Source organism: Leptopilina boulardi, unplaced genomic scaffold (genome assembly GCF_019393585.1).
Source record: "Leptopilina boulardi isolate dan_hultmark-lab unplaced genomic scaffold, ZJU_Lbou_2.1 LbouV2_278, whole genome shotgun sequence".
Taxonomy (NCBI): domain Eukaryota; kingdom Metazoa; phylum Arthropoda; class Insecta; order Hymenoptera; family Figitidae; genus Leptopilina; species Leptopilina boulardi.
Genome location: NW_026137838.1, coordinates 611297 through 625622, shown reverse-complemented (window position 1 = coordinate 625622; position 14326 = coordinate 611297). Strand labels below are relative to the sequence as shown.

General features: G+C 24.7%; 1 protein-coding gene across 12 annotated transcripts in view; it reads right to left on the bottom strand.

Moving 5' to 3' along the window:
• Window positions 1-14326, bottom strand: part of LOC127281940 (glucose transporter type 1) — a 59235-nt gene that overhangs the window by 22950 nt on the left and 21959 nt on the right. For 9 of the 12 annotated variants that reach the window (XR_007843116.1, XM_051305938.1, XM_051305940.1 and 6 more), the window contains 8 exons: window positions 10011-10206; window positions 8509-8619; window positions 6785-6880; window positions 6293-6453; window positions 5713-6072; window positions 4979-5210; window positions 4701-4913; window positions 83-307 (listed from right to left, as the gene is read on the bottom strand). Coding sequence is in view for 11 of the 12 variants with exons in the window: in XM_051305938.1 (XP_051161895.1) it covers window positions 83-307; window positions 4701-4913; window positions 4979-5210; window positions 5713-6072; window positions 6293-6453; window positions 6785-6880; window positions 8509-8619; window positions 10011-10206 (1594 nt within the window). In the remaining variant the exon portion in view is untranslated. Of the gene's footprint in view, window positions 1-82; window positions 308-4700; window positions 4914-4978; window positions 5211-5712; window positions 6073-6292; window positions 6454-6784; window positions 6881-8508; window positions 8620-10010; window positions 10207-13545; window positions 13907-14326 lie in introns of those variants that run through there. The other 3 variants (XM_051305947.1, XM_051305941.1, XM_051305948.1) reach the window with 3 other exon arrangements.

Genomic DNA, 14326 nt, shown 5'->3' with positions numbered 1-14326 from the left:
ATCAAAAGTTGAAGAAAAATTCATGGAGAAAAAATGAGAAAAAATTATTTTTTTAAAGTGGAAAATTACAAGGTTTTTGTACCTTCATTTTTAGAAAACCAATTCCAACCACAAAATTAGCCATCCAATTGACAAGTACAGCAATGGACATGGCTGCAGGCCTTGGTCCTTGGGAGAAAAGTTCGGCTGTTATCATCCAGGGAATGGAACCAGGCCCCACGGCAAAGAACATTACAAAACTGAGCGTTGATACCACCGAAAGATAGGACATCCAGTCAATCATTTCCTGTACGTAACCAAAAAACTCCTATCAGGCGGTAGAAATAAGTTCTTCTTTCCTGAGCAACTGGAGGAGCCTCAGGATCAACTCAAAAGAATAACTCATTCTTTGTTTAAAAATAATAAAATAAAATTACAAATCCACATGCAGCATGCAGCTCAAATCCTGCACTGAGAAAAATTTTTTTTTTTTTTTTCATAATTGTTTAGTTCAAAATTATTTTACTGAAAAATATTTATACTTTCTAAATCTGTATTAGCTTTTTTTTTACTGATTCAAAAGTGACGATTTGTTTACTAAATGAATTAGTAACTATTTTGACTAATTTTTAGTAAAATTACTGATTAGTAATTTTTTTACTACGAATTAGTCAATTTTTTAAAAATGAAAAATAGTCAAGATTGTTACAAATTCAGTAAAGAATTACTAATTAGTAGTTTTCTATTTACTAAATTAATTAGTAATCATTTTGACTCATTTTTAGTAAAAACATTACTAAATGATTTAGTAACTATTTTGATTAATTTTTAGTAAAATTACTGATTAGTAATTTTTTACTACTAATTAGTGAATTTTTTTAAATTAAAAAATAGTCAAAATGGTTACTAATTTATTTAGTACACGAATCGACATTTAAATTTTCAAAAAACTACTAATTCAGATTTAGAGATTATTAAAGCAGTTCAAATTCAATTAATTTTACTCTAAAACTGAATAAGTAAACAAAAAATTAACTAATTTATATTTTTGTATTTTTGCTTTTGAATTAGTAAAATTTAACTCATAGTAAAAATAAAAGCATTGAAAAAAATTATTTGATTCAAATACTTGACTATTATCAAATAAATATTTATTTAAACCAAATAATTTTTACTTGAATTAAATAAATTGTATTTGAACCATTAGTTTCTGTATTTGAAACAAATACCATTTATTTGACTCAAATAATAATTATTCGGTTCAAGTAAATATTTAATTGATAATAGTCAAGTATTTGAATGAAATAATTTTTTTTCAATGTGATTTACTAACAGTTTAGTAAAATTTAATTTAAATACAAAATGTTTTATTCAAATTAGAAAATTAATTCAAATTAGTTAACAATTTTCAACTAATACAGATTTAAAGAGCAAAATTTAGTAAAATACTTTGAGTAAAAATATTAAGCAACTAGTATAAATAAATTTTCTAAAATTAAATTTTTAAAAAACCAAATTTTATCTATATTACACAAAATTATTCATGAAAATGAAAAATTAGATTCAAAGCAAATATTTTTCTCAGTCTCTTTGTGTCAAGTGAAAAAGTGTGTTTAGTGATAAATAGCGTACAGTATATAGCAGAATGTGCATCGTTGTATCATACTTAACTCGCTGTTCGTAAGCTGTGAAATCGTTGATTATATTGGCTAAAGAAAATCGTTAATTGGCTCAAAAAAAAAATTCTTTAATTACCTCAAAAACTCTGCGATTTAAAAAAAAATAGAAAAAATTTTTAATTTACAATAATTCCTCGTATAATTATTTTGGTTAAGGAAAATCTTAGAAATTGTTTGGGTTTCCGGTTCCTTTGCTTTATTTCGAAAAAAAATTGAAAATCTAATTTTTTTTCCCCTATAGAAACGCAGATAAATTTTTTTGTAAATTTTTTTTTTGTATGTTTCGCCGAGGAATGAAAGAAATGAATGATTTTTAATATTTTTATATTATATTACTTGGCAAGAAAGGATATGTATTATTGCAGTTGAAATAACCTCTTTTTTTTGAGAAAAGACATGCCACTATGAAATTGGATAAGGCTTTTAAAAGCAAGGAAACGCAACATTCCATTTCACGAAAAATTCCTTTGAGAATTGTATCATACTACTTATTTGCCGTGAACACGTTCCACACAACGCATTTAAAACCCCTTATGGCCTTTTCCACTTTAGTGTACTGACATTTCAGTATATCGTGAATTTTTCAGATTACACTTCTTAATGCCTCACTTAAAAGGAACATTTCATATTTTTTTCCTCTCCATTTTTATATAGATTTAAAAAAAATATTTCTTGAAAAAAAATTTTTTCCTTGACGAATAAAATTAAATAACTTTTGTAAAAAGAAAAAAAATAGTAAAATTATATTTTATTCACTTGGTAAATTATTTACTGTTTAATAATTAATTTGCAAAATTGTTAAATCCTTTTCAAAATATTACAAAACTGTTATATATATTATGATTGACTTTTATAATTAGATGAAATAAATTTAGTTGCAACGTGCATTTCAATTTAATATTTCAGGCCAATGAATTTGTAACAAGATTTCGTGCCATTATCCCGATATAAAGTGTGTAGTACCACATTATGTATTTTAAATAAACTTGCGTTTATAATTTGACACGCGTCAACGTTAAGCTTTATACATTTAATAACGCAGGTTAAATATAATACACACCTCTTTTATCATACACATTATAAATCCCAACAAAATTCAATCATTTTGAGAAATGAAAATGTTGTGTCAAGTTCATACAAAGATGCAATCAATATTTTTATATCACGATTCAATAATAATAATAATAATTTACTCGCGCGTCTTTCTCAAAAACAAAAAAAAAATTGTGAACAAATCATTGCTATCGCGACCTATAAATATAATGGAAAATCAAGTGTGAATGGAATCCTGTAACAGGTTTTGAGCTAAATGGAACGTAAGTTGATAATAAACGAATGTCAGATAATTATCTCCTCCAGACAGTCACGAAAGAGGTCAAAAGATGATAGAGGGGGAAAGGGGACAGGGGGAAAAAAAAATCAAAAGAATCGTATTTAATATAATCATCATGCGTGCAAAGCTTTTGTGCTATATAATAATTGGTGTTTTGAAAAGAAAAACGATGATTGTATTATTTATAGTCTGTATTGTAAAACGTACAATTTGTATAGTAAATTTTACTATACGGTTTTTAAATATTGTAATGTGTATAGGAAAATTTACTGTACGGATTGTAAATATTGCAATTTGAATAGGAAACTTTACTTAACAGATTGTAAATATTTCAATGTGTATAGTAAACTTTACTGTACGGATTGTAAATATGGCAATGTGTATAGTAAAGCGTACAATTTATATAGTAATATTTACTGTATGGATTGTACTATTTTCAGTATGTATGTATGGTACAATGTATATGGTGAATTTTACAATACAGATTTTAAATATTATTCATATCGTAAAGCGTACAATTTATATAGTAAACTTTACTGTATGGATTGTAAAAATTACAGATTTTTTTTCTTAAATTTCAATTAAATGAATGATTAAAAAAAAAAGAATTAATATTCTCTGGCCCAAACAATTAAATTTTAATTAATTAAGAATTGTGTAAAAATTGTCTGCATTAATTAAAAATAGGGCGAATTAATTAAATAAGGCGAAGTGTCGTGTGCTAGCTAATTAGTAAAATTAAAAATAATGAAATAAAAATAAAATAATGTTGGTTTCATGCGGGTGTTGGAATACTTATTACTAAATGAATGATTGGGAGGCAATTAAAATGAGATTTTTTTTGATGAATAAAGTTATATAAAATTACAGCGGTGATAGTCTCTCACTCTTGGTGCAGTGCTGTTCCCCCGCTGTGAACAAAGTGTTTAAACCACGCACCATAGTGGACGTGTACAATAGACGAGATTATTGTCATTTTTTTTTAATGTATATTGAAAAATGTATATTAAAAAAAAGTATATTAAATGTATATTAAAAAAAAAACAATAATTTCTTCTATTGTGCGCTTTCAAAAATACATATTTATATTGATGTACAGTGTTAAAAGCACAAGTGAAAAAAAATCTTATATACAATCCTGTGGGGTGTCATTTCACAACTGTTAACTGCAAATATTACAAAACTTTGGTAATCCTTTTTCGCGGGGAAAAATATATCTATATTTTTTTCCCCGGTCCCTTAGGTAAGATTTCCAGAGTTCGACTTGGCAGGTTGTGAAATTACTTTTTATGAGTTTAGAGCATCGTTTTATTTGCTGATTTTTCTTCAAATTATATTGCTCTTTAATCTTTATTATTTTTTTCATATTTATATTAGTTTCGTTAAAAAAAAATTTTCAAAACAATTTTTTTTTCTCTCAAATTTTTGTTAGTTCTTACACATTAATTTTGCTTAAAATTTTATTAGACTAGAAAAAATTTCTTGCTCACAATACATGGCTTTTTTTCGACTTTTCCGTTGTAGGTATAAAAATTCTTCTTTTTGAATTTTTTGTTCTTGATTAGAATTTTCTATAACTTTGAAATTGTATTGTGCACAGAAATAGTGTAATTTCATAATTTCTTTTTGCTATTGCAATAAAAGTAAAATTGTTTCATATATATATATTATAGTGGGAAGGATTATTAGTTTGAAGTTTCTTAACTCACCTTTATGAGGAAGGAGATTGTGATGAATATGGAAAAGATAAACATTCCACCGAGACCATACAAATGTAATGTTCGCCTCCCAGTTCTGTCCATGAGGAAAATGGAAACGATTGTCATTACAACCATAATTGATCCTATACCAATGTTAGCAAACTTGGCACTCTCTTCCGTTAAGCCCGAGCTTATAAACAAACTCGTTGAATAGTAAAATACCTTGAAGGGAAAATAAAATTTAAATATAAAAATTTAAAAATAAAATTTATTTTATCACCACTTACAGCATTAATTCCGGATAGTTGTTGCGAAAGTTGCATTACAATTCCAATGACAAGTGGCGCCCTCAATGTTGGACTGCATATTAATTCCGTCATTGAAATTGTCGATTCTGCCTGTTGAGCTCTTTCTTCTGCTCTCATTTCTTCAATATCTTCCTCTACTTGATTACTAGCTCTTAATCTTCTTAAAGCTTTTCTTGCCTCCTCTTCCCATTGTTTGGTTATAAGTAAATATCTAAAAATACATTTGACAGTATACCAATTCCAAATATTATTGATAAAGAAAAAGAGAAATCAAATTTTATACTTTTGTGTCGTTTTTGATATAATTTTTCTGAATATTCTACGGTGCTATAAATGAAACACTGACAACTATTTTCTTGTAAATGATTTTTGAAAAAAATGTTAAAATACACTCGAACTTGTGTTATTGAGACTAGTAGTCAAAAATTCAGGTTCGAGTGTATCTGAAAACAAAAAAAATTTGCTTATTACTAAATAGGTGCTAAAGTAGGTACTTTCATTCGTTAGCTGTTTCAAAAAATACTGTTTAAAAAGCATTATTTCAGTGATTTCTATTTGAATATATATAGAAAATGAAGTGTAAAAATTCTATAAAGCTGATAGAAACTACTTACAATGGTTATAATTATTTATCTGTGGATTACTGAAAAGTGTGTAGTATAATGTTTTTTTTTAAAAAAAAGGGATGCTTAGATTATTGATAAAAATCGTACCTCGGTGATTCTGGACAAATTGGCAGGAGTAATAGTTGTAAAATGGCAGGACAAATGGCAAGTCCCAAAAGAACAGGCCAGCCATCATTTGTACCAAGAATTTGTTCTATACCCAGCACCTGGGAGACTAGGAGGCCCACCGTAACAGCGAGCTGGTTCACCGTGCCTAGGCCGCCTCTTAGGTTCAATGGTGCTATCTCCGATATGTACATTGGAACCAATGATGTGTTTAAACCACAATTCACACCTATGATAAAACGGCCAAAGAACAACATTTCATATGAATGGGCAATTTTTGTGAAGCCCATGAGGCATGCCCCTACGACGCCCAGCACGTTGTTTAGCAATAAGCCTCCTTTTCTGAAATACAAAAAAAAAATACATTGGTGTGCTTTTTTCATATGAAATGAGGTTTGAAAAGGTTGAATTTTATGTATTTATAAAAAATAAAAAAAAAAATAAAAAATCCGGGAAGGTTCGAACCCACACCTGACTATTTGAAACGTAACTCACACTTTTACGTGCCTTAGTGACTGCGACCAAGATCGACTATTTTTTTTATTTTAAATATTTTACAAACCTGCCAAATCTGTTAGCAATTGTTCCCCCACTAAATCCTCCAAGCATTCCTCCGATGGCAAATATACTGACTGCCAGTGAATATAAATTGTTGGCTGTACTGTCTGACATGTCTTCTCCATACCTTGCTTTATGTACATCTTTCATGAAACTCTCAATATTCTGTAATGATTATTACGATTATTATAATCTATAATTATAATTATAAATTTTTGTATATTTTATACAAAATCCCCTTTGCCCCACTCGAAAAAAATTCTTCTGAATAAAAAAAGGTTCTTTTCTATTGATGAAAAAAAAAAACAAAATATTCTAAAATAAAGAATAAAGAAATGAGGAAACAATATTTTAAATAAATGCAATTAAATACTTAAATTCGGCAGTACTTTTATAAAATGATTATTTTATTCTAAATGTTCTGAAAATTTATTCGTGGAATGTAGGATATATACAATGTTTGTTACATGTCCTTAATAAAATTATATAAATTTACCTTTTCCGGTGAATTAATGATGCCAGTATTGTATCCGAACTGCAGCATTCCCAGCACAGCAGCTAGTATAGCATACGAAAGGAAAAACGTCAACCCCTAAAACAGAAAAAGATTTTTTTACTCCTATGTCAATGCAAAAATTAATAAATTAAAAAAAATGATCCTTTTATTTACAAAACTGTTGATTAAATTTTTTAATAATTGATATAATTTAATTCAATAAAATAAAATAATTTCATTAAATTAGTCATTAAATGAACTTATTAAATTTATTAATAAATAAAATAAAAATTTAAAATTAAAATAAATTATAAAATAAATAAAATCCTTAAACCCTGCGACATGTGCAGTGAGAGAGTATAATAAAGAAATTAATAATAAACTAAACTAATTTAATTTATTAATAAATAAAACAATTTAATAATTAATCAACTATTAAATTTATTAATAAATAAAATAATTTAAAAAAATAAAAAATCATTAAAATATTTTTAAATATAAAATTTATAAAAATATTGAAAAGAATTTTATTTTTTTTAAATTTAGTAGTTTGGGTTTGTTGAAAAAAATATTTTTAATTAATACATTGTTAGTTATATATATATATGCAGTAATTACTGATGTGTGCACGTTTACAAAAATTGTAATTAATATTTCATTAAAGGAAACAATGAAAAATGTGAATAAATAACGTACACATCAAATATTAAAAATGATTTCCCTATAAAATAAATATCAGCGCGCAAATTAATTGGCTTTGTTTGAATGTACAATTTTTTTTTTTTTTTTTTTAAATGCAATATACATTTTAATTTTATCGTGATATATTTTATATATTTCAATTTTATTAGACACATCGTATTTTTATATATAGGGTTATATATATTTTTAAATTAACGTTTAATTTTTTTTTACAACATACTTGCTTCGAAAATTGCTTCTTTAATTGTTTTTCTCGGTAAACAGTTGGGGGTCATTACAATGATAAAAATCATTCTCTTATTTATATATACATTTCTTACAGTAGGTCAGTTGAATAGAAAAACTTGCTTAATAAATTCTTTGTAATCCTCGCTATTTATAGAAATTTTTTACAAATTTTTTTTTAAACATATTAAGAAATACATTTCGGTTAACTCTTCTTTTTTGCACACATAGTAGATGATAAAAATTATATAGTAAAATAAAAGAAAAATTGGGAAGTAGGTAAAAATAATTTGTTTTGTAGGACACTAGAAACGAATAAAAAAACATAAAAATCGAATGTAAAATTTTATTGAGTAAAAAATCATTCCAAGTTGTAAAAAAATATTAAATTTTAATAATAAAGTATAAAAAGGTAAAATTAAATATATTAACAATGACGTATACAAACATAAAGTATATAAATACATTAAGTGTACATATAAAGTGCTAATTAAATTATAACAAACATAATTAAAAGCATAATAAAATTTGTGTATTACAATTGAAAATAAATCATATATAAAAATTAAAATACATTAAATATTTCTTCTGTGGTAACAAAAACAAGAATCTGAAACAGATTTAATTGAAAAAACAGGTAGATATAAATAAAAAAGAAGCGGTGTTATAAAATAATCAATTAAAAAATAAAATAATAAAATAAAATAATTATAAAATAAAATAATAAAATAAAATAATAAAATAATAAAATATAAAAAATTTTAATTACAAAAAATCTAAATAATAGAATCAAATACCTGTTCTAGAAGTCGTAGTTTTCTCCTATGCGTATGCTCTTCTAGACGCTCTACATATTCTCTTAATTCTTCTATTTCTTCCTTTACCTGCTGCACTGTATCTAATTCGTGCTATAAAAAATGAGAAAAAAAAATTAATCCTTTTATATTGAAATTATAATTAATTTTATATATTAATTGAGAAATTAATATCTAATATTAATTAAATTTATAAATAAGTTCATCATAAATATTATAATAATCAATTATACATGGGTAATTAGTTTCATTAAACGCGAAACTATAAAATATTTATAGACACTACACCTCAAACAGGTCCCGAGGGATAAATGAAAGTGCACTTTATTGATTTCGAATATATGTACATACAATATGCACTTTGCAAATTTTTAGCTAATTTTTCTGTTATAATAATAATAATAATGATAATAATAATAATAATAATTTTTTGATTTTAGATATTTAGCCAAATTTTCCTTTTTCTACATTTCTATAGTCTCAGGTTAATTTTCCATATTGTGAAATTTTACATTCAGCTGATTTATATTTATGTAGATTTATATTTAACTGAATTTTCCAGGGTAGTATTTTTATGAATTAAATAACAGAATTTTTATATTTAGCCAAACTTTACAAGGTAGAATTTTTATTTAACCGCGGTATTTTCATATCGTATTAGTAATTTTTCTATTTTCAACATCACGAAATTTTAATTCCGAGTTTTTATTTAGCCGAATTTTTATTTAATTTAAAAAAAATTATTAAATATATGAAAATTTTATTTAGCTGAATTTTTATTTAACCTACTAAAAAGAAATTTATTTAACTAAATTATTAATTAGCGAAATGTCTATTTAACAGAATTTTACATTTGACCAGAATTTTCATTTAGCAGAATTTACAATGAAAAGAATATTTATATTTAACAGAAATTTTGATTTTATTTTATGTATAATTGAATTTGATTAAAAGAAAAAATTCTTTTAATTAAAAATTATGTACAATATTCGGTTAAATATAAAAATATTGTTGAATATATAAAAATTCGGTAAAATGAAGTATTTTTAAATTTTAAGTATAATAATTTCGTTAAATAGTAAAAAAAAAGTTCTGTTACATGAAAAATTTGGTTAAATATAATATTACAAAAAAATGGTAAATAAAAATTCTACTAAATTAAAATTCATGTTAATTGCAAATTCGGCTTAATAAAAATATGGTTATGTTTTGAAAATTCTGCTAAATAAAAAATCGGTTAAATAAACTTTATTTTTTTATGGAAATTCTGTTAAAGGGAAATTTGGTTTAATTAATTTTTTTAAGATAATTTTTGTTATTATTATTATTATTGTTATTATTGTTATTATTATTATTATTATTATTATTTGGTAATAAATGCAATAAACGATTTAGAGAATTATTTGAAAAACGATATTTTGAATTATTAAAATAAAAAATAAATTTAAATAGTTAGATAAAAAAAAAAATAGCGAGGATAATACCTTAATCGCGACCATGTCTCTCTTGACTTCGCTGACCTCGCTTTGACAGGACTCGACACTTTTTGTCAGCTCCTGCAGTTGCGTGCGTATCTCACATAGGGCGACAGTCGTTTCTAGTTGACGGTCACCCCGTTGCTGCAGCTCATCCAGCTTGGCACTCAAGTTCATACTCATAACGCTGACCTGTTTCTGCAGACTACGCAACATACACACACAGACACATACACGTTCTTATATTTAAATATATTATATATATATATATATATGAATAAATTATAATACAGTAGTCGTATTATAAAATATTGAAACACTGACTATTTTTGATCAAGACCAGATAAATTATTTTACTAGTCTTTCTAAAAAAAAAAAATTCCAAAACTATCTCTTTTTACATTAATTAACTGCCGAGCTTTTGAAAAAAATTTTTTATTTGATTATTTATTATTATTTTTATTATTATTATTGATTTTTATATGAATCAAATATTTAATTTTTAGTAGACTATTCTGTACTTTAATATGATTTTATTATAATATTTTTAGTAGGTGTATTTTTTTTTTTTTTTTTTTAGTATACCTGGAGAAATTTTTTATTCGTATTTTTTTGAAAGAAATTTATTTATTTTTAAATAACCTGCAATAAAATTTATTTGCCTCAAATAAAAATATATTTGTCTCAGAGCCTATTAACTTTTTGTTTAAAAAAAAAAAAAAACTTTTTATTTACTGCAAATAAAATTTTACTTTGAGCAAATAAAAATTTTTATTTGAACCAAATAAAATTTATTTTCCTCTGATACAACAAATATATATCTTTTCTCTGGGTGTAAATTCTACATTGAAAAAAAAAAAAAAAAATTTATTTTTTTCATTTCATTTATTAAGTTGAGGGGACATTTATTTAAATAAATATTTACCTGAACCAAATAATTTTTTACTTGAAACAAATTCTATATAGCTCGGCAGTAGCAATATATATAAGACTTTCAATAAACAATAATGTCATTTATTTATATATATTATATTGAAAAACAACACAGACAAAATACAAATGCGACTAAAAGCATGTCTAGGTTTTGTGTGTATATTATATTTATATATGTGATGTTGTTGAGGTGATAAAAGGCTACGGTGAATTTGCAGCTGTGCACATAAAATTAAACATATATTGCTATATAGTGTTTCAGAGAAGAGAAATAGAGCAGAAATCTAATGAACGGTGAATTTTCCCAAGATCGGTGTATGTGTTTTTTTTTCTCTCTTTCTCTTTCTCTCCCTCTATCTCTGTTTGTTTTTTTTGTGCAATAAAAGAAGGAAAAAAAAAGAAAATAGACTGAAGTGAATTTGAACGAATCTCGAAATCAGAAAATGAGAGAACGAAAGAGAGAAAGAGAGGAAAAAAAATTCGCAATGTTAAGAAATATCCTACTAACACGATGCATGAGGTGTGCAAAAAATGATTGAAGCTTTCTTCTTTTTTTTCTCTATTAACGAAGCCCTAAAGAAATCTATATGGCTGATTTATATATTGATTTATTATTTTCTTTATGATTTTTCTTTCCTCGCGAGCATATTTCCTCCATCCTTCTTTATTATTAATATATACAATGTATAGATTTTTATTCCACGTTTTTTATTTGTTTTAAAAAAAATTTTTTTTTTGCAAGAAAATCGAAGATAGATATATTTTCTAAAAAAAAATTTTAATTCCAAAAAAAATATTTGTCCCAGTCAAGTAACTTTTTATTTGTTTCAAATAAAAAACATTTAATTTAGCACAAAGAAAATTTTATTTAGTGCTAATAAAATTTATTTGAAACAAATAAATTTATTTATTTTATTATTTTTATAAATTTATTTATTTTATTATTTTTATAAATTTATTTATTTTATTATTTTTTATAAATTTTGATTAACTAAATTTCAATAAATTCAAAATTGTAAAAATTAAAAAAAAATTTTTTAATCTTTTTCTTTTTTTTAAAAAAACGTTATCTAATTATTTATGTAGAAAATAGTTGAGGTTTTATAATTTTTTGACAAATAATGACAAAATAGATCAATTTTCAAATATTGTTATATTATTTTAGTTAGGAGACATCTAAAGGGAAAAATAATAAAAGACTGGAAAAAAAATTTTTACTTTGAAGTTTGATATCACACATTGGATTTGAATAGATCCATACGAGAAAAATTGTTTTGATATTTCATTTTTTTCTAGACTTTTATGTTTCATTTTCTTGATAAATTTTAAGCTTGTTACTTTATAGAGATTAAAAATAGATTATTGTTGAAGGATTTTTTTTTCACGAAAAAAATTAATTGAAAAAAAAGGGAGGAATCTGTTACATAAAAGTTTGTTGGATGGAAAATATTAAAATATATATACTTTTATTATATGATTTTAGTTTGTATTTGAAATTTTTTTTTTTATCTAATTTAAAATTTATTTTCCTCTTTTTTATGTTTATTTTTACATTTAAAATCATTTAATTTTAATATTGTAAATTTTTTGAAATTATTAAATTTAAATATATAATTTTCAAATAATGAAATATTATTTGCTTGTTAATTTGTTTGTTATATTTACATGCTAATTAGATTGGATTTATTAACAATGGCTTAATGTTTAATTAAACATTGAGTTAATTTTGATTTAGAGTAAGAATAAATTTTTTTTTTGAAATTTATATAATTATAATATATATTTAATATATTTAAAATATTTATTAAAATGTAATTCAAAGTAGATTTTTTTTTGTTAATTTTAAAGAAAATTAAGCTTGGATTTTATTAACTGATTTCTCCCTACCTCCGGGTATTTGAAAGAATTGTTTTCTAAAAGCAAAATTTCTCACTGGATTAAAAGATTTTTCTTTTAGCAGCAAAAGCAAATGTTTACCTTTTTTGCTAAAAGGAACAAACACAGCAGCAAAAAAGAAAAATTAAGGAAAATTGGATCATGTTTTGGATTTTCTATGAAAATTTTGTCATTATTTGAAATTAATGTTATAAATTATCAATATTGAGTTTAGAAAATTTTGTTTATTTTACAATTTTTTTTACAACTATTTAAACAAAAAAGAGGTATTAGAAAATAAATTTTTTTTTACTCATTCACGTGAATAGAGAAGGTTGGCAAGAAAATATTTACTCGCTCGTTTGGAGGAAAATTGCAATTGCTATTATAAATGACAATTTGGAAAATATATTGTTGATTTCGATGTGCACAGCAGAGCAATATAATACAGAAGTGATCGATTAAGGATAAAAGGGTACAGAAGGTGGTTTTTTTTTTTTTTTTTTTGTTGAATGCATTGCGTGTTAAGTGATAAGGGTGATCAGCAGAAATGAAAATGAAAATGAATCGAAAAGGATTGCACAGTGAAAAATTTGATAAATGACAAAATTAACAAAAAAAAAATAATTTAAAGAAAAATTGCGATTAAAAAAATAGAAAAAAAAATTTTTGTGAAAAATGAGAAAAGAGAGAGGAAAATAATGAGAAAAAGAGCAGTGATGATGTCGGTATGTACCTGGGAGGTAGGGAGACCATGGCTGTGTTCCGAAACTACAGTAGCTTCAATACTCCTCCCCAAAATATTTTTCACTCCTCTTCAGAGATTCAGATTTTTTCAATTCTGAGAATAATCTTTATTCTCAATCAATTTATATATATATATATTTTTTGGATTTTCCAGCATAAATCCAAATTTGAGAATGTTTTTTTTTGTCAGGCTTGTTGTCTTGAAACACCAATGTTGTAGGAAGGTAAATTGGCGCGCGAGTACCACCCGCCCTTGCTTCTATCTCTGTCTTTCTCTGACCCTTTCTTTTTTTTCTTTCTCTCTCTTTCTCCCTCTTTCTCTTTCCCTCTCTCTCTCTCTCTCTTTCTCTGTAAACTTTACCTAGTTTGGAAACACAGTCGTGGTTCAAAATTAGATGTCAAATGAATTATTCGCCTCGCATTTTGTATCGTGACGTCCAATTCACAACACTAAAAGGTCATTGTAAGTTAAAAGTAACATCGCGCAATACGACGCACCGCCAGCTTACCCGCTCGCTTTTACGATGAAGCGAGCTTTATTTTTTTTTTATTTATTTATTTTTTTTTTTTTATTATTTTTATTTCAATATGGCCCATCACTTTTATGCGGAACGAACCGTTGGCAAAAAATAATTGACAAAAATTAGCATGATATTTGATGATATATATGTTTTTCCTCTCCTTATTTATTTTTATTTTTTTTTAATCTCTTAATTTACGACAAACACACAAATAAGTTACTGTTACAAATTAAGAAAAGTTTTATTTCG